The sequence below is a fragment of the Clupea harengus genome, chromosome 12, assembly GCF_900700415.2.
Source record: "Clupea harengus chromosome 12, Ch_v2.0.2, whole genome shotgun sequence".
Taxonomy (NCBI): domain Eukaryota; kingdom Metazoa; phylum Chordata; class Actinopteri; order Clupeiformes; family Clupeidae; genus Clupea; species Clupea harengus.
Genome location: NC_045163.1, coordinates 19,844,716 through 19,865,489, shown reverse-complemented (window position 1 = coordinate 19,865,489; position 20,774 = coordinate 19,844,716). Strand labels below are relative to the sequence as shown.

General features: G+C 46.3%; 1 protein-coding gene across 1 annotated transcript in view; it reads right to left on the bottom strand.

Annotated features, from left to right (window-relative positions):
- The window catches only part of celf4 (CUGBP, Elav-like family member 4), an 88,665-nt gene extending 68,358 nt beyond the window's left edge, over positions 1-20,307 (bottom strand). Inside the window, 2 exon segments of the mRNA XM_031577440.2 lie at positions 18,443-18,730; positions 19,888-20,307. Coding sequence (XP_031433300.1) covers positions 18,443-18,730; positions 19,888-20,062 — 463 coding nt within the window. The 5' untranslated portion in view covers positions 20,063-20,307.
- Positions 20,308-20,774: the final 467 nt, after the last annotated feature.

The window sequence follows — 20,774 nt, the reverse complement described above, 5'->3', positions numbered from 1 at the left end:
CCTCACACCCCTACTCTTCCATATCTATCTCTGATGACTTCTCCTGAGGATGTGTGTGTGTGTGTGTGAGTGTGTGTGTGTGTGTGTGTGTTTGTGTGTGTGTGTGGATTGGTGTGAGTCTATGTAATTGTTTTCCCTCCATCTTCTGTGTCATTGTTGGATGAGTCTGGGGGGATTATTAGCAACCCCCCTGGATCCTTCTATAATTCATCCCACACTATTTATACACAGATGAGGAGTCCTCTAAAGCCTCCCCGAGAGAGAAGGAGGGAGTGAGAGAATGGAGGGATGGGAAAGAGGGGGAGAAAGAAGAGGAAAAAAGGGGACCACGAGGGGAAGGAGGATGGGACAAAGAGTCATAGGAAGGGGAGAGGAAGACGAGAGAGATAGCAAAAGCACTGGAGTGAGGGAGAGAGAGAGAGAGAAAGAGAGAGAGAGAGAGAGAGAGAGAGAGAGAGAGAGAGAGAGAGAGAGAGAGAGAAAGAGAGAGAGAGATAGTGGAAGCACTGGAGTGAGGGAAGATGATGAGAGAGCAAGAGAGGGAGGGGGAGAGAGGGAGTGAAGGGGGAGGAGGGAGGGGGGGTAAGAAAACAGAGATAGTGAAGGGAGTGTAGAGAGGCAGAAGTAGAGAGATAAAAAAGAGAGAAAGAGGAAGAGGGGGGAGAGAGAGAGAGAGAGTAGTGTGCACCTCTTTTCAGCAGAGACACAATGACCTGTTTCTCCTGTGCTTTTGAGTTTCAAGGTGACGCTGCCGTTCCTCTCTCCCCACTCTGCCCAACGAACAAAAGCACCATCACGGGAATACACACCCCCTTCCCTCCTCTCTCTCTCTCTCTCTGTCTCTTTCTCTCTCACTCTCTCTCTCTCTCTCTCCCCCCTGTGTCTCTCTCTCTCTCTTTCTCTACCCCCTGCGTCTCTCTCTCTCTTTCTCTTCCCCTGCTTCTCTCTCTCTCTCTCTCTCTCTCTCTCTCTCTCTCCCCTTCCCCGCACAACGCTTATTAATGGCTTCTAATCTGCAGCTTTTTCTTCCGTTTAACACAATTAAGACGTTCGCTAAGCTAACACGGACCAGCAATCAACTCCAAGGACACGGGCAGAGACATAACAGGATTTGTAAACACGGAGCACTTCTGAAACGGCGGAGCACTGTCCTCTCTAATGCCTGTGTCTAATACCACTGTATGAGATCATCACATGGCAGGCCGGGGCTTGGAGCTCCCTATAGAATACAGCCATGGACATCAGCCAAGCATGAAGTCAGGCCCCGAAAAAAAGAAAAGATGGGGGGAGAACACAAGTGGCAGCGAAAAGAGGAGCGAAAGGAAAACACAAAAGGGGCGAATGTAAAATTGGAACAAAGGAGTGTCAAGGAAAAAAAGACAATCGAAAAAAGGAATGTAGAAACAGAGAGGGCAACTAGCATAAACAATACTAAAAGGATTACAGATGTTGAGTACGATGATCATGATGATGGTGATGGTGATTAAGATGATGATGATGATGATGATGATGAAGTTCAACATAGAACAGATAGCTTAATGTTTTGCATAGAGAAAGCGAGGATGTAGATATGTATGAGGAATTGTGTGCTACAGGTCTGCATGATACACAGGCTGAGCTCCTGAGTTTCAATCTCTCACTGTACAGCTGAAAAGCACTCTGGGAAACGAGTCTTTCCCTGCCCCTCAGAATGCTAATACTCATCCATTTGGCAGGTCGTGCTGAGAGACGAGAGCGTACCGCAGACTACTCTCTTTCTCTTGTTCTCTCCCCCTCTCTGGGCAGGGCCTCAATTCCAGATAAATGCTAATGCCTGAGCTACAACTGACAATTCTAAATCGGCTGCCACTACAATAGGCTATAAGCTGTGCTGGCAGTTATTTTGGATGCTAGCAAATTGGTACCTGGAACTTATAGCCTACAGACAGCGAATAGGTAACAGCGCTATGCGTTGAAAAGAGGGGTAAGGCTCTGATCCATTGATGGCATATATAAAAGACCATCAGAGGTAGAGGTGAATTTATTTAAAGAAGAACAACAGTACTGAGATCAGTGTATTTGCGTATTTGTTTACTTGTAGCATTTGTGAAACTGGAAAAACGTACTGGAATTTTAAGGGGTTGTTGGCTAAACTAAAATTCCCAATTCATTCCAGTCATTGCATGAAAGGAGCGATGCAGATCTACTGGAATCTTCTCTCATGCTTCCCAGAAAACCTTCAAATTCAAGGGCCGGAATTCCACAGAGGGGTTCTGAGAGCATGGCAGCATACAGACGAGGCTCCAGTCCGTGCTGGAAGCCTGTGAACTGAGCAGAACCCCTCATCAGTGGAGAGACTCTGCAGCCCGGCACAGCTCACAATCAGAAGAGCCATCTTTGTTTCCTTAAGCCTGCCTAACTATGGCTCCGCTAAGAGAGGTCAGGTTCAGTGACAAACTAAAATAAACCGTGTTTCACGTTTAGAGCCAAACGATATTCCTCCCACAGAAAGCGAACCGGCTCCGGTGTCATGACCGAACAAGAAACTGCAAACAGCGTTTAGTTCCACCATCTTAAAACAGTAAGTGGCTTTTTATTCGCCTTGTACCACTCGCCCCCCCCCCCCCCCCCCCCCCCTTCCTGTTTAAAAGGTCCTCCTCAAAATGTTCTTAGCCAGAAGGGGGATAACGGCGTAACACGTCCCAGAGGGCTGCAAATGGCATCTGCTTGTGTTAATGCTCCGACCATACACACACACACACACACACACACACACACACACACACACACACATGTGATACGGCACAGGGGCCCATGGGGAGGAGTGTTAATAGCACTAATGGCCCTGAGCCGTGTCTAGCCTGGGCCATGTCTGTCTGAGCTAGCCCTCCTCTCTCAGGGGAGCGGCATTATTAGCCAAAGGCCTGCATGAGAACGGGAGCTCCGTGGCTATCCCACACACACACACACACACACACACACGCATGGCCAGTTACACGTACACATAGACGCTTAAGCACACATACACACAGAGAGTACATACATATGCTCACACTAACCTCTACACACACATGCAGAGGGTACAGTATGCAAGCGCATACATCAACACACTTTCACACACACACACACATTTTCACACACACACACACTGACACACACACACAGGGCGAGCAGAGTGGGGGTTGGGGAGAGGTCTGGATGTGATTACATATCTGCACTAATAGGCAGTGGTGCAGAGGGAATCTGCTCATGGGATCGGCAGGAGATCTCAGAAGCCATTAAATTGCAAATCAGTGGTAATTCTGAGAGCAGTCCTCTCCAGACCAGCCCCCTATTGGTTTTACACAGAGGGGTCTTTTTTCTCTCCTCCTCTGACCGGTCACACAGATATCCAAATGAGCTCACTGACCATAGAGTACAGAAATACACACAGTCTCTCTCTCTCTCTCTCTCTCTCTCATGCCCAAGACCACTCTCCATTTCTCCTGTTTCTCAGTCTTTCTCGCTTCTAACATCTCCCTTTTTACGGGCATACATCTCTTTCGCTTTCTCTCCTTTTCTGTCGTTTTCGACTCTTGGTCATTCTCACTCATGTCCTTCCACATTAGGCCCACTCACAAGTGCACATACAGACCCAAACTCACACACACACACACACACACACACACACACACACACACACACACACACACACACACACACACACACACACACACACACACACACACACACACACCTATAAGTAGAGGTTAAGGATTTTCTCATTTTTGAGCTGTATCATAGTGCCCTGGTAGCTGGAAGGTCATTTGTGTGTGCTGTCCGGTGATGGCCACAGAATGGTGCTTAAATCTTTAAAGACGTCACGGGTGAAGTACTGCAGAGGACAGGCAGGTCAGGGCCCAGCCTGGCGCCCAGCCAGCACACATCAATCTGCGGGGAGGGGGGACATCTATCTCCGGGACTCCCCTCTCCTCTCTCCCTGTCCCTCTCTTTATATCTCCGTCCCTCTCTCTCTCTAGCTCTCTCTCTCTCTCTCTCTCTCTCGTGCTCGCTCGTTCGTTCGTGGGTTCTCTCTGGCTGTCTCGTTCTTCCACTGTCATTGTCCACCATTTGGTTGCTCCATCTCTGACTGCCCCTCACACGCACTGTCATTATCTCTCTGTCTCTTCTTCTCCCCCTTCCTCCTTGTGCTCTTTCCATTTTCCTCCCACTCCTCATCCCCTCCTTTCCCCTCTCTCATTCTCTTTCCAACTCTCTGCATTGACCTCTCTCTCACTCCCTCGCTTTTCTCATTCTCATTTAGTTTCTCTCTCACACACTCACCCCCATTTCCTCCCTTTCTCCCCTTCCTCCCTCTCTCTCTCTCACTTACTCACTCACTCTCTTTCCCTCCATCTTTTTCCTCTCTCCACATTTAGATCTTCCTACTTTGCTGTAGGCGCAGGCATTAACTTCTGCTTCCTCACTCAGACGCACCAGCACGCTCTCAAACACACCCTCGCAAACACACACTCAGGCACACGCACACTAAGTCATAAGCTCACCGTAACGCGGGGAATTAAAAACACTGGCGGCTTCTAAGCGGGCAGGCTTACCCACAATTCCTTTCAGCGGCACAGGTTTTTGCCGCATGCTTTATCGGCGTCTGCACCAGTGCACATTTCTGCAATCCCGTTACCTTCTCAAAGCTCAGCTGCTCTGCTCGTGGGAAATTCGCTCCTAGTTTTGGGCCGGATCTTCTTCCCAGCCAAAACAAATACAAAATCCTGTTGCGCTGTCTACCCCAAGCTCCCAAAACACCACCCTTCCTTTTTTTCCCCTCTCTCTCTCTCTGTCTGTCTTCTCTCCCCTCTCTCTTGGTCTTCCTGTCTGTCCTTGAAAACTCGAACCATGATTAATTCATATCGTTCCATTTTCTGAACCAACGTTTGCCTTAACGGTCGCGGTGAAAATGCTATCACCTTCCCTGCTCCCATCCATCCAGCTTTAATAAGTCGACTCGATGCATTTTTAATTCATGGGGAAAATAAAAGTTGAAAGAGATGGACATGGGGGGGCCATAGATCAAGCCAAAGTGAACCACTCTATTTGTTATTGCTACGATGAAAAGGCTAAGTGATCCCGAGGCTGTTCACTTGTGTACGCACTAGAGGTGTGTGTGGGTGGGTGTGTGTAGATGTGTGTGTGTGTGGGGATGACTTGGCTGGCTCTGACCTACTGCAGTAGTCCAAGAGTAAAGATGTGGATAACCTCCCCATACATATTTGAATGTTTTATCAGGGGCATGTAGAGAGGATGTGTCTGTGCCCTCATTAGTGGCCGAGTACTAGTGGCCTTTTTATGAGTTTGATTTAAAGTTCTTTTAATGACGCTAGTTGTTTTGATAGATCTAGACTGAACGATTTATTTTATTTTATAAAACCCTTCTTGGATGCTGTATTGTGTTGTGCAGGAAGTTGTGGGGATATATATGATAACCAGCTAGGATATGATACAGCAGAATGCCTACCTCTCTCTCTCTCTCTCTCTCTGTGTACACACAGTATTTGTGCATGCTGTTCCACTCATACAGTGATTCAACGACACCCCTCTCAAGATCGGCACACCTCCTTTCAAAGCACCCCTTAGCCCTTCTGTTTCAGGGAGGATTTGTAAACCATACTCTGCACCAACCAGCACAAGGTGGAAAATGTGCATTAATACAAGGACACACACAACACCAACACCAACACATACACACACACACACACACACACACACACACACACACACACACACACACACACACACACACACACACACGTATGCTTGCACACCCCAACCCTCTCGGAGAGTGCAGATATGCTATCTGCTGTTCTATCTCCGTGGGATCCTGCATAGCGGCCGCTCCACACAGTGTGCTTACAGCAGTGCGGGCCACACTGAAGCTCTCTCTCTCTCCACCACGCCTGTCCGGCCTACTCGCTCACTTTAATTAAGAGCCGTATCATCAGCGCATATTACAGTCCCTTTGGTCATTAAACACACAGGGGCCTGAGTGCTGCCACCCATGCTTTTCACACACACACACACACACACACACACACACACACACACACACACACACACACACACACACACACACACACACACACACACACACACACACACACCCACACACACACACACACACATGAAGTGAGCGTTCACACAGACTTAATCGTGCTGTGAATGCAGTCCTCCAGGTTCTTTTTTATGAGAGATAGAATATATGTTAAATATACAAGCCTAAATTTTAAACGGGACGGTTAATGTTTCAGTTTAGACCTATAGGTGTTTCCATTTCGGTGGTATGTGTATGTGCAGACAGGTGTAGCGTCATTAGCTGGTTCCTGAACTATCGAATAGGTTCTTAAGCTCCCAAATGGTTTCTCTCCAGGAATGAGTGAGAATCTCCGTGGAGTGAAACCCCTTGCCGTAGCTCGGTGCTGTCGACCCTCGTGACACATTGATCTGGGACGGCTGGCTGTGGTTGCAGAATCTGGACAGTGCAGGTGTAAATCAGACACATAGAGGGGGGGGGGGTCTTTCCTAGCAGGGCCATTAACGGTAGTGACCTTTCTGAAGTTTACAACAGCTGGATGGTGTGTGTGTGTGTGTGTGTGTGTGTGTGTGTCTGTGTGTGTGTGTGTGTGTGTGTGTGTGTCTGTGTGTGTGTGTGTGTGTGTCTGTGTGTGTCTGTGTGTGTCTGTGTGTGTGTGTATAAGGGAATGTGTGCTTGAGACAGCCTCAGAGAGAATTAAAAGTGGGCTCTCCATAATGATGACAGTCTACCGTTGGAGCCATATCTATCTATCTAAGAGGAATCCTGCTGTGGAACGCCAAATAGAGCGAATAACTTAACACTGAGAGGAAACAGAGCTAACAGAAAATAGACATTATCATTTCAGCTGCTACTTTGCTCTGCCACTGCTATTGCCTCTCCAAAACCCATCCAATCAGTACAAACATGGCTAATTGCTAAAAAGCATTAGCATAGAAAATTATTCCAGCCATTATCAAACCTTTTTTGTCTAATTTCATACATTTTTTTATTCTCCCATTGCCAACCAACAATTACCTGATATTGCTGTTGCTAGATTGTGAGAAAAAAAACACACAAAGGAGAAAAAGCTGTTTGAAAGAGAGAGAGAGAGGGAGAGAGGGAGAGAGGGAGAGCGAGACAGGGGAGAGTGAGAGTGAAACAAACCTCTGATAGAACATTAAAGAGGACAGGACATTAGATATTGGGTTCTGTGACAAGATGGATGGTTGCTGGCTCTTTAAAGTGACACCTCTGTCCCCTCCGAGGGACACTGACACAACGGACACACCGCACCGGCTCCTCCGTCAGGAACAGCGACGCGTGCACGCGCGCTCCTGCTACGCTGCTGCTACGCTGCTGACGGCCCCGTGTCCAGACAGGGAGAATAAGAATCGAAAAAAGATTTCCCCCACTCCCACAGTCATTTAGATGGGGGATTTGAAGGGGTAAAAGTGTCTCTACAGCTCTGTTAGTACATAATAACCTTGTGAATATTGGATCACGTCAACTATCAATATATGCGCACTGAAACTGTAGACATATTTTACAATAACAAAAAAATAAATGTGTATGGTATGGTAATGTTCGTGTTATACATGAGGGAAAATAGAGAGGACAAAGACTCCATGAATGCAGGAATGGAGCAGGATATCAGCCCCAGAGGATGGGCTAGAAATCAGCCTAGGACTTGATCCATATCACCTTTCCTATCCTTGACACAATACTTATAGTGAAGGAAATGAATATGGTGAAAAAGCAGACGCTGGCCTGACAAAAGTGTTTCAACTGTCTCAGCCTGTGAGGGGTATGCACACTGATGACCCACGCCAACAGCCAATCGAATTCTGTGCTGAATGTGTTGGAAAGAGCAATATTGCACCTCTGTGACAGCAAACAGCTGAAGACATTTTATACACACCCATTTGCGCTGCTCTTTGCACCTCCATCAGGGGGGGGGCATGTTTCGACTATCACAAGTGGAGCATGCGCCCAACCACCCCTCCCCCAGACCGGCGTACTCTCTGGGCTCTGCAGAGAGCGGTTGAGAGATCAGGCACAGTCTCTTGAAGCTCTGTGTGTTCCTGCAGTGTGGTGAGATCCTTTTCCCTCCCAAGTCTCCAAGTCTCCTTGAAAGGTTAGTCCGAGTTAACCACAAAACCCTTGTTTAAAAAAAAAAGGAAAATGGATTTTAGTCTAGTTTAGCTAGAACTTGATCCTGCGCTCTGCGAGTTAGATCAGCGTGTTTTAGGATGCAGAACCTTTTAAAAGATGCAAATAGAACAGGCGTGCAGAGTTAAAAAAAAAAAAAAAGAAAACGGATTCTCAGGAAACCTTTTTTGTCTGTTAGAGTCAACATAAAGAAATACCCACGACGCATAAAGGAAGATCTTAATTAGCTTAATTTGAAATGAACTCAAAACTTTTTGAGTCTCGGTTTTAATTATTTAAAAAAATTAAAGTAAACATTAAGAAATAAACTACAAAATAGCAACATAATGTGAAAATTCGACTTAATATCAAAAACGCCAGAGCACTGGGTTGCCTGGATATCTGCTAAAGTTAGCATGCTAACCAGCTAAAGCCGCTCCATCCTCTCTCATAATACCACTTTGTACCTCAAGAGGCGCTAGCGAGTCACTGCAGCGAAAACACCAAAGTAAAGGAAGGGTGCCGTCACTCGGTCAGGAATGACGTTTTTAATCGCTAAAAATCCCATCTCTGAGACTAAAATAATGACAGTTAAAGTGTGTGTTACTTCTTGGAGAAATGGAATGCTCCATTTTGAACTTCAGAGCTCAGTGAACATGTAGCTCAGTAGCAAGCCCATCAGTTAACATTAATTTATGTCCAGTGAGACACTAATAGTAGCCTAGATATTTCTTACTGTTTTCATGTATGTGGCCTTCAGCCTCCCTCACATTGGCCAAACTTTTTGTTTACTTCTGCGAAGGGAGATGAGGTAGGGGTGTACAAATGTAGTAATACACTGCCCCTGGGGGGGTTTGAAATCATTCAGCTCGCTAGCCGACAGCTAGTCAGCTTACGTACAGCCCCTTTAAGAGAGTGTGGGGAGGAGGAGGCCGGTGGAGAGAGTAAAAGAGAGAAATGGTGAGAAAGAGACTTGAATTTAAATTGGAGTAAAGTCAAACTGGGTCATGGCTGGTTTTTCTCGTCTGATTCCCATCCCTGTTTATTCAAAAAAGTTTCTGCCACTAACACTGGGGCAGATTCTTTCTGGTTCACTTTCATGTTACACTAATACACTCATTTACACACGCTGTTTATGCACACACACACACACACACACACACACACACACACACACACACACACACACACACACACACACACACACACACACACACACAGTTGTGAAAAATTATAGGTCTAAATTAAATTAAAGCTTGTATTCTGGAATGGAACAAATTTAATGAAAAAAGAAATTAGTTTATTTATTCGTAAATAATAAATGTAACAGTTAACCTTGTGCTCAATTACAAGGTGTTTGTGTTACATTATCGCATTTTACTGTGGAATCATGCACGCACACACGCATTAGCACACAAACACACACACACACACACACACACACACACACACACACACACACATACAGATACACACCATGAGTTATGTTTCGAAAACAACCCAAACCCTCAGCTATTTAAACATTTAACACAGCGTCCAATAACACTTAGATGATGCAACGGGCCTGAAAAACAGAGAGCCTATTTACTTCTCTAAGAAGCACTTGTCACAACACGACTCTGCTTTCAGGCACTTAAATCAAAATGGTGCTGTTGGACGAAATGCAGCCGAAGTAGTAAGAAAGAAAGAGAGAGAGAGAGAGAGTGAGTGTGTGAATGAGAGAGAGAGAGTGTGTGTGTGTGTGAGAGAGAGAGTGTGTGAGAGAAAGAGAGAGAGAGAGGATATGAGGCCAGGAGAGAGAGATGGGGAGGGGAGAGTTAATGAGTGTGTGAGTATGGGTGTGGGTGTGAAACAGTGTGTGTGTGTGTGTGTGAGTGTGTGTTAGAGAGATAAAGTAAGCGAGGTGGGAGAGAGAAAGAGAAAGAGAAAGAGAGAAATAGAGAGAGAAACTGATTGTGAATCAGGCAGGAGAAGAAGGACTAGTCTGTCCGTGATTGGAGGGCTGCTTTATGTGAAGTGAGAGGCGAAAGGCGAGGAAACTTTTAAAGCTGAGCGGCGATCAGCTCCCGTAAACTCCCCTCTCCACACCCCGCATTTAAATCCATGCAAGCCCCACAAAGCAACTATGTGGAACATATATCTTTCAAGGAAAAAAAAGAATCCTGGGATTTTTCGGACTCCCCGCTGGATCTGCCTTTTGTGTGATTTTCTTCTTCTATGTTTTTGTTTTTCAGGCGGGTCTGCAATGCCAGGATTTTCATTTTTTTTCTTTCATTTTTTTGCACATCCTTTCCTCCGCATTAAGGATTTGAATCCCATGCCAAGACAGGAGTAAACTCAGGGCATGTTTATGGGTTTCCCCGGTTACTCTGCAACTGCAATTGGGACGACTGCAGAGCTTTTCTCCCTTGCTGATGGTCAACCACTACTTCAAGCATTATTTGACCTTGTCTGACTCCAACCCGTTACAAATGGTTGTCCAAATTCACACACACACAGACACACACGCATACACAGACATACACACCCGTACACACACATATATTACAATTGTGGGTCATTTAAAGAGCCAAATTTTCACCTTCCTAAATTGCAGCCCCAATAAAACATTTATATTAAGACCATACATTTCCCCACAACTCCAGCCAGACCATAAAATACAGGGTGGAGAGGAAATGTGAAAGGATGGGAGGAGAGACAAAGGGAGGAGAGGAGAGGAGAGGAGAAGGAGCAAGATTTTGTCATTCCTCACGTTCTTCCCGAGAGCGAGGCGGAGGTCGGCGGTGGGTGTTTGATGGGGAAGGTTGACCTACCTCCGGGACCCCCACCACCACGACAGCCCCCCACGCATCCACACCCTCTGTCCTGCCTGCACACGACCCCCTACCTCCAGCCCTCCAGCCCTCCCCCCAACCACCCACCCCACTCCATCTCCATGTCTCCCCCATCGCTCACTGTGACTAACTGCCTCCATACTGGGCGGCCGCCCCCTCAGCAGTCCCCAGCTATAATAATGGGCATCGGCCATGTTGCGGCGTGTCCCTGTGTGCGGATGTAGGTATGTGACTGGGTGTGTTCCTTTTCGTGTGTGTGTGTGTGTGTGAGTGAGTGTGCGTGTGTGTGTGTCAGTATGTTTCTGTGTATGTCTGTGTATGTGTGTGTGTGTGTGTGTGTGTGAGTGTGTGTGTATGTGTGTGTGCCCTTTGCTTTAATGCTGGATGATGGCTCTGCCACCACTGCTCTTGTCTCTGTCTAGCTGTCAGCTAAAAAAAAAATGAGATTGAGTGTATCTCATGCGTACACGTGTGTGAATGTGTGTTTGCTTGGACACATCGCCACTATTTCTTTATACAACTGGGTCATGAAGGGCAGGAAAGATGTGTGTATGTGTGTGTATGTATGTGTGTGTGTGTGTGTGTGTGTGTGTGTGTGTGTGTGTGTGTGTGTGTGTGTGTGTCTGAATGAATGAAAACATATATCTTTATGTGTTTGAATGTGACTGAGTGTGTACCAGTGTGAGAGGGAGTGAAAGGTCACTGACAGTGTTCACTGACACATGTTGCCTCTCTCATAAAACAAAGCGGTCCACATCGATCGCGTTCTATTCTCGTGGAAGTGGTGCACAATGGGCCAAGATCAAGTGTTTCGATGGAGGGGTGCAGAGGAGGACGGATGAAAGAATGGGAGCGACAGAAACCGAAAGGAGGGAAGAGAGAGTTTCTTGGGCAGGGCTGAAAGGGGAAGGAGGAATCCGCAGTGGGTCCCAATGATGCAGGGGGAGAGAGAGAGAGAAAAGGAGAAAGTGAAATTGATAGAGAGAAGTAGAGAGAGAGAGAGAGAGAGAGAGAGAAAGAGTAGGAGAGAGTTAGAGAGATAGAGGTAAAGAGAGTAGGAGAAAAAGAGGGAGAGAGAAGTAGAGAGAGAGAGTGAGAGTAGGAGAGAGTGAGAGAGATAGAGGTAAAGGGAGCGGGAGAAAAAGAGAGAGAGCGAGCGAGATAGAGGTAAAGAGAGCAGGAGAAAAAGAGAGAGAGAGAGCGAGAAAGAGTGAGAGAGATAGAGGTAAAGACAGCAAGAGAAAAAGAGAGAGAGAGTAAGCGAACAAAAAAAAAATGCAGGCAAGAATGATGCAAGAGCAGTGAAATCGTGTGTCCGGGACGCGCTCTGAATTAACACCACCCCACAGAACCAAAAAAAACAACACTTGTGCCTCTCTCTCTCTCTCTAGCTCTCTCCCTCCTCTCTTCCTCTCTCTTTCTTTCTTTCTCTCTTTCCTCCTTTCTAACAAGGACATCGGTCTCCAAGCAGAAGTGGCCCAGGAGAGCTCGCCTGTCTGTCTGTCGGGCCTCCGGACGCTGACAGACTCCTCTAGATTGGAGAGGATTACACTTCCTGATGATGAGGAGTCTGCGAAAGCCTCGCGGTCCAATCACAGCGCACCTCACGCTTCAGTGTTCCCAGAACAGCCAGCAACACCACTATTCTCAGCGCAGCTAACAACATTACCACCGCAGCGGTTACAGTTACCAGGGGTGCGAGGCCACGGCTGATCCCAGAACAGCTAGCAACAGCTTCAGCCTCTGTGCTGCAGGGGCGTTGTCTCACGCGCAATTAGCAACAGTGATGACACCAGACCAGGTTTAACTGGTACGGTTTTGTTATCTGTATGGCTGCAATGGTACCACATTGTAGTACTACGCTGTCACATTAGAAGTAGCCTACATTTCACTGTTAATGTAGTAGAACGGCTGTTCTTTGGGTTTGTGGAGTAGTGATACTATTTTTATATTGTCAAAATTAGTTATATTTTTCAAGTCAAGCATTTTGATTGAATACATTAATAAAGTAATTTAGTACTACAAGTACATACAGAGAATGTTCTAGTTTTTTGGGGGGTAATGAATTAGCTTTGTCTTTGTATAAAAATATAGGGCACAAATAATGTTGTGCCTGTCCTTTATTTTATGATTTGCTTCAGTAACAATATTAAAGAACTAGTCCTGGAACACAATACCTATGCGGTGAACCAGTCTTCTGCTGCAGAGATGCACGACCACTTGTTAGGAGAGGATGAGCAGTGCCTCATTTCAGTGTAAGAACGTACGTATGCACATGAATGCTTATCCATTCATTTTGTGTCCGGGTGCTTGAGGGTCACAGTGTTGGAAAAAGGATTTCTGTGTATGTACCTTCCTTTGTTTGCACATGCATATACTATATATAAATGTGTGTGTGTGTGTGTGTGTGTGTGTGTGTGTGTGTGTGTGTTTTGAGAGTCTGCTGTGCATGGTCCTGTGTATGGCCATGTGTGTGTACGTATGTGTATGTGTCTCTGTGCGTGTATATGCCTGCACACTCACACACGTGTGTGTGTGTGTGTGTGTGTGTGTGTGTGTGTGTGTGTGTGTGTGTGCGTATATGTTCACTCTGCTGAAGCGCTCTGCATGTTCTCCCTGCAGCAGCTGGTGACCGCTACAAATGGGCTCCATTAGCAGTGCTGAGTCACAGGGGGGCACTGAGAAAACCCACGGGACAGCCGAGACGTCACCCCCCACCCCCACCCCTCACACACACACACTCTCACTCACTCACTCACTCACTTACACACACACACACACACACACTCACACACACACTCACTCATTCACTCACACACACACACACACCCCTCTAAATCTTGCTCTCCCTCGTATAGTCGTCCCTCTCTCTTAACTCACTTCAGTGACGGTACAATTCAATTCAAAAGTATTTTCCTGGCATTTACGTATGTTTCAACCCTGTAACTATAAGCATGTAGTATGCAGTATGGTACACACACACATTTTTGTATCTCCATACTATGATCAATATGACATGATCCATAGACTATGACCAATAAATTACCAATATTTTTGGAGGATATGAGGGAGCATTAAGAGTTGGGTAATAGTTTATTGTATATTCCAGAGTATATTTTAACACACAGCTAATTCATCTTTTTTATTGTTCCTGGTGTCCCTCGCTGACATTGGCAACCATTATAGTTCTGGGAAGGACACAGCTACATTTCACAATAAGCCAGCTACCAGCATTTTCCACTTTCCGCTGTCACCTTCAGTAAACATTGCAGCCTCTTTACAGTTTGAACTCAATTTCTCCTTTCTCATCACGAGCTGGGCAAGCCCTTTCTCTCATCGCTCCACTCCCGGCCTCTCTGACCTCACGCTGTTGCGTTACCTGTCATCACTTCCTGTTCCATTTGTTCTTCTTAATCTCAAAACTCACATCCTCCTTTCCTTCATTTTTCCCTTACTCTTCTTTTATTTCTAATCACTCTGCTTTCACTGTGTCTTCTTATTTGCACCTTTAACCTTCAACCTCGCCAATTTCCTCTTCTTCTTCTTCTTCTACTCTCTCTCTCTCTCTCTCTCTCTCTCTCTCTTTCCTTTCTTTCAGTGATGGTCCACTGGGACTCATTCCTAAGGACTGGATAACTCTGCTCTCTTCTCTTCTCTTCTCTTCTCTGACTCATTACTCTGCTGTCTTAACAGGACCAAGGGCATCAAACAGCGATGTACTTCAAAACACACAGTCACACACACACACACACACTCTCTCACACCAACACACACATACAAACATGAGTACTCTCTCTCTCTCACACACAAACAGACGTACGCGCACAAGCACAAAAGGACCGCTGGCATCAAACTGATGTGATGGATCCCTGAGACAAACATGTGAACACACACACAAACACACACACACAAACACACACACACACACACACACAAACACACACACACACATACACACACACAAACACACACACAATGGAGCACCGACATTAAAACATCACTGAATCTCTAAAAGGCACACAAGCACACACAAACATATAAAAACAATTCAGATGTACATCCACTCATCTCTGCACACTCTCACACACACAGAGAACGCACATATAAATGTATATGCATACATACACACACACACACGCAAAGAATCATCAACACCCTGTTACTACATGGTGCAGCTGAGTATCAGTCCTCATGTCTCAATAAAATTCATCTGCCTAGATGGAGCACAGCATCAAACAGAACATAACTCCACCCACACACTTTACACCAGCATCAAACACCCTCTCTCCCGCCCACACAGCTCAGCTTAACTCAAACACACACATCTATGCTTCTATATCTATATGGAGAACAAATGGTGTGTGCAGACGCATTGGGATAATTTCATAAAAGATTTCACATTTCTATTAAATCAATAAATAAATAAAAAAGTGTAATTCGTAGATGTTTTCCTTTCTGGTTAAATCTGATTTTGGTCTTTGTTTTGCAATGATGCAGTGATTTGTCATTTCTATTAAAGATTTCACATTTCTATTAAATCACAAAAAAAAAAAAAAAAATGCAATTCGTAAATGTTTTCCTTTCTGGTTAAATCTGATGTTGGTCTTTGTTTTGCACTGATGCAGTGATTTGTCATTCAGCTCGTTGCTGCGAACTCCACGGCCCCGTGCTTGAGAGTGCAGACAGCACGCTGCTCTCTCTGCCAGTCTAACACAGAACCCTCACGCTGGTAAATTATGTGTTTATCTGTCAATTTATTTCCGTGCATGTTGATTGGACAGTTTAGTGCAGAGTGCTCGGTGACTGCCAGCTCGTAATGTAATGGAGAACACAGGAAAGCGTGTGCACGTGTATGTGTGTGTGTGTGTATGTGTGTGTGTGTGTGTGTGTGTGTGTGTGTGTGTGTGTGTGTGTGTGTGTGTGTGTGTGTGTGTGTCTGTGTGCAAGTGCGTGTCTGTGTGGGTGGGTGAGCGAATAAATGGATGAAAGAACCCGTGAATGGGTGGTGAGGGTGGAGAGTGATGGAGAGAAGGAGAGAGAAGAGAAGGAGGGTGAGATGAGGGAGAGGGAGCGAGAGAGAGAGAGAGAGAGAGAGAGATAGCAGGGGGAGGGGGTTTGAAAGGATAAGGTGTGGGGTGATTCAGAAGGGGGAGAGATGAGGGGGGGAAAGAAACAGAGCAGAAAAGGAATGCGTGCGAGATGGAGAGGGGGAAAGAAGACTTAAAAAAAGGTTTAGAAAGAGTCAAAAATCAAGATCATGAAAATTGAGGAGAAGAAGAAGAAGAAGAAAGAGAGGAGGAGGAGGATGATGAAGAAGAAAAATAACACAAATGGGAGCGCTCACACACACACACACACACACACACACTCCGATGGAAAGCGAGGATGGTGTGTCTTCACTCAGAGTGATGTATTCCAGAGCAGGGTCCAAGAGCAGGGTGGCTGAGCCAGCGGATGGAGAGCGGAAAGATATAACAATACAGAGAGAGAGAGAGACAGAGAGAGAGAGAGAGAGAGAGAGAGAGAGAGAGAGCGAGAGAGAGAGAGAGAGAAAAGCAGAGAAAGGGAGAGAGAAAGAGTGAGAAAGACTCCCAAACTGCTAAAATATGGGAACATTGTGGGGTAGCTTGGGGGGCATTAATGAAAGCAGGGGCCATAGCAGACACTAAAAGGAGGGGGGCGAGGGCTGGAACAGGGGCGGTGGGGGGTTATGGAGTTGTGTGCGGGGTGGGGGGTGAGCAGGGTCATATATTTTAGAAAGGAGACAGTTCCTAGAATCAGCCCGCGTGGACGCCCATAGTTCACAGGCAGCATGATTAACAGCTGGACTGGGAGTCTCTACTACAGCCGCACTATTAATAAAAGATAACCCCCCCATCCACCTTCATCCCTCCTTCGCCCTCACTGCTGACTCCCTCCTCTTTCCTCTCCTCTCCTCCCTTCCTCCTCCTCTCTCTCCCTCTCACTCCACGGCCTTGTGTACTCATTTACTATCATCGCCTAACACACGGCTAATGTCATGCTGTTTACAGCGACACATGGTCCCCGGGGTCCTCCGAGCTAATGCTAACGCTAACTCTAACGCCACACTACAACCCGCAGGCAAAGCCCCAGCCTCCAGGGATGGCTGGATCAATTAGCCCCCAGCAGTGGGGTGATGACCCCTAGGGGATGGGGCATGATGAGACCCCCCCCCACACACCCTTTCATCACCTCCATGCCCGAGCAAGACCCCCTCACTTGTGCTTTCAATGAATGCTACTTGATCTTTGTCCACCGTTACAGAGGTAGACACTTCCATCTACAATGCTACAGGTTTAGGAGAACAATCCAGAGAAAACGTGACCACAAGCAGTGGTCCACAGATTCTTAACCACTGCTGGACAGGCATACTTCTTTCATTTCTGTGACGAATGAATGCTCCACTGTTGGACCTCTACAAGTTATGGTCATTCATGCCATTTACATTATACTGGGCACTGCTCTTGCAAAGAAACAACTGCAATACACAAACCATTCCGATGGAACTTAACTGTTGTGAATTCGGATCAAGACATTCATAGGCTAAGTGGTAAAGTGCACTTCATTGGCACTGTGACTTAAAGAGCCATCAAAGGTATTTCAGTGAGTAAATAGCACAAAGAGATTATTAATATTTTCAGTGGGTGCTGATGGTTGTTAGTTTTTTCAGTGACGTCAGGCAAGAGAAAGAAAATGTGAACGCCATAAAAAATGTCACCCTGTGATACAAACGCACCATAGCCACGTACGCGCGCGGGCTTACACGCACCAGCACACGAACACGTACATACACACACACACACACACACACACAAGCAACAGCCCAAGGGCTGGGGGCGATATCAGCCAACAGTTCCTCGAACATGTCTCACGAGAACTCGAACTTAAAAGAGAGAGCCGGCGCCTGTCGTGACACTAGCGCACCATTCATACCACGAGATGACGTCCCCCCCAGCTGAAAACCTACCCGTTTCCAAACCCACTGTTGCGTTACACCAAGCCTGCATTTCAGCAATCGCTTTTTTCCAAAATAGAGAACTGTGATTCGGTAGCCGACCAGCCACAGTATTTCACTCGGCATACATATCAACAATTGCTATGGGGGATATCAGTGTTCCTGTTAGCCCGAACTTCGCCTAATCTTATTACTCGAAAACATATAAAAATGCGAGTGTCTAAAACAAAGCAATGACTACCAGAAATGAATCCAGGACCGAAAACGCATCAGTTTCCCTCATTCATTTTGTGTGTTCTTGTGTGAGTGTATGTGTGTTAGGGGGAAATGAAGAGAAGCACAGACACATCCAAGCACATTGAGACATTTTCCTCGGTATGACAGCCCCGCTGCAGGGGAGCAAGAGTGTGCCCTCTCTGGCGGAGCCGGACTGGAGCTTACCTTTGTGCATGCCCGTAAAGCGGTCCTTCAGTACAGTCAACTCGTAGATCTTGCCGAATTCCTCGAAGAGCGGCCGGAGGTCCTTCTCGTCCAGGTTCCGCGGTATCTGCCCGATGAACAGTTTGATGGCATCGTGATCCTTCATGGGAATGGTGGCGCAGCTCCCGGGACTGTGGCTGTGGCTTATTCCGTTCACGAGCCCGTTTGTGCTGGCCGCTCCGGCGTGAACTGAGCCGTCCACTTGTCCGTTGGTTAAAGTTGCCATCTTCTTACGGCAAAGGAGTTTTTCTTCCAGTGTAGAAGCGACAGCGAGTGGAGGTTCAAGAGAATACAAAGAAGTATATTTTTCCTTTTTAAATATAGAAATGATATATATAATATATATATGTATATATATAATAAGACGTGCAGATATAAAAAATCCCGACACTATTTATAATCTCGGCAAATATTTACAAACGAATATAGCTATACCGTCTGGATGAAATGAAAAACGGAAGGCGCCAGCGTCCGCCTGATCCCGGTGGAGGCGTGATCCCTATGTATGTATGTGTGTGAGTGAGAGTGTGTGCCCTATTTAATAATTCACTCCTTCATTTCATAAAAGGGAGAGAGAGAGAGAGACCGAGCGCTTTCGCCTGCCTATTTACACCTCCGTTCCCCTCGCCCCTGCTTCTAGCCACCCTTCTATTTTTTTTTGCTTTAAGGAGTCGGTATGGGTGTCCTCTCGGTTTAAACAGACAGGGCAAGCTCATAGGCGACGTGGCGGCGGGGAGTTGCACGACCGAGAAACGCGACCAGAAAACTCGCTGTTAGTGTCACAGAGCGCGCTGTCTCCCCTCTTCTCTTCTCCACAGCTACATGGTACGCTCCACCGAGGCACAGGCACTATAAATAAAGAACGATATCGAAACCGCACAGTTCTTTGTGCCATACCTCAAAAGAAACACATGCGTGCAATTTACAGATTAGAAAAGGGTGATTTTTACATTTAACACTCCATTAAAACCCTTTCCCCTAAAAATGTTTGGCTAGTGTGGAGATAAATTGTGGCGAATGCACAAACAAGAACACAGGAATAAGATGTTTTTTTCTCTTTAACACTCTGGATATATCTACTACCACACTCGGAAACTGTTAGTCTCATATTGCAACAAACACACACACACCTATACAACTCATGTATTTGTTTAGTTTTTTTTGTTTGTTTAGGAAAGTACGAGGCTGTACACGAGTAGTGCTCAATTCGCAGTGCAAAGGGGGCGGCATGGCGCACGTAGATGGACAGCGAATGGTGCTGAAAATCTAAGCGACGGTGCCCGGTTCACGGAATCACGGTTCACGGAATGACGAGCGGTTAAAGGACGCTGCTAGGAGTGTTCGGATGTCTGTCACCCTCACACAATAGCCTAGCAGCTGCAGCTGAATCGCAGCACTGGTCTCACCATAAGCTCCACCGTCCCCGTGCAGAGATAGCTGTCGCGTGCGGTTCTCGTGCTTTCCTCTGGAAGTCATTTCCCAAGAATATGAAGTCTGTGAGCTCCTCCGAGCGGCGCGCGCGGGCAAAGAGGCGGCAACAGCACTGACAGGACCGAGTGCGCAACAACACGGAAATGGCATCCCCACGAACCTGTTGTGTTATCAAGTGATCAGAAAGACCGCTCTTTTCTCTTGATGCTCTCAAAAACGACAGAACAAAATGTCTGTTCTGTTTGTAAAGGTACCTCTATGGCTACTAACAGATATAGTCTGCTGCGCTGCTCAGATAAAAGAGTTAAACTCACACTCATATAAATCATTTTGAAGGAAAGCATCGGCACTTCACAATTGGTGTATTTTACAAGATGACACACCAATGACTTGTCAGAATACTGACTATTTCAGCCAGTAATCATACTGCATTATTGTTGTCGAAGTTTGAAGAGTGATATATAATTTGCTGTGCTTTTTAAGTAGGCTTGTTAAGTGCATCTTATTTGTTACTGGTGCCTTTTACCGACGACGCGTTGCCCCATGTCATTCATTGTCTTAAGCTTGCATCTGACCATTTTTTTTTTTTTTCGAAATCGTAGGTCACCGTGACAAGGATGAGGGCCATTCAGTGCCTCAGACTTTTTATGAACATAACGGCACAAACCAATGCAAAGCAGCTGCATCCCCATACAAACTCATCCTACCATTCTTTGTCAAAAGCGTCGCGTTTTTGTCAAAATGACAATACAGCCTCGGTTCAAGGCGCCGCTTTCCGTGCTGACAGGGAAATTATAGACTGCTGCCGAGTCCCTGCTGAGCGCTCGGGCCGAAAGGGGGATGCGTACACGTGTACAGCACC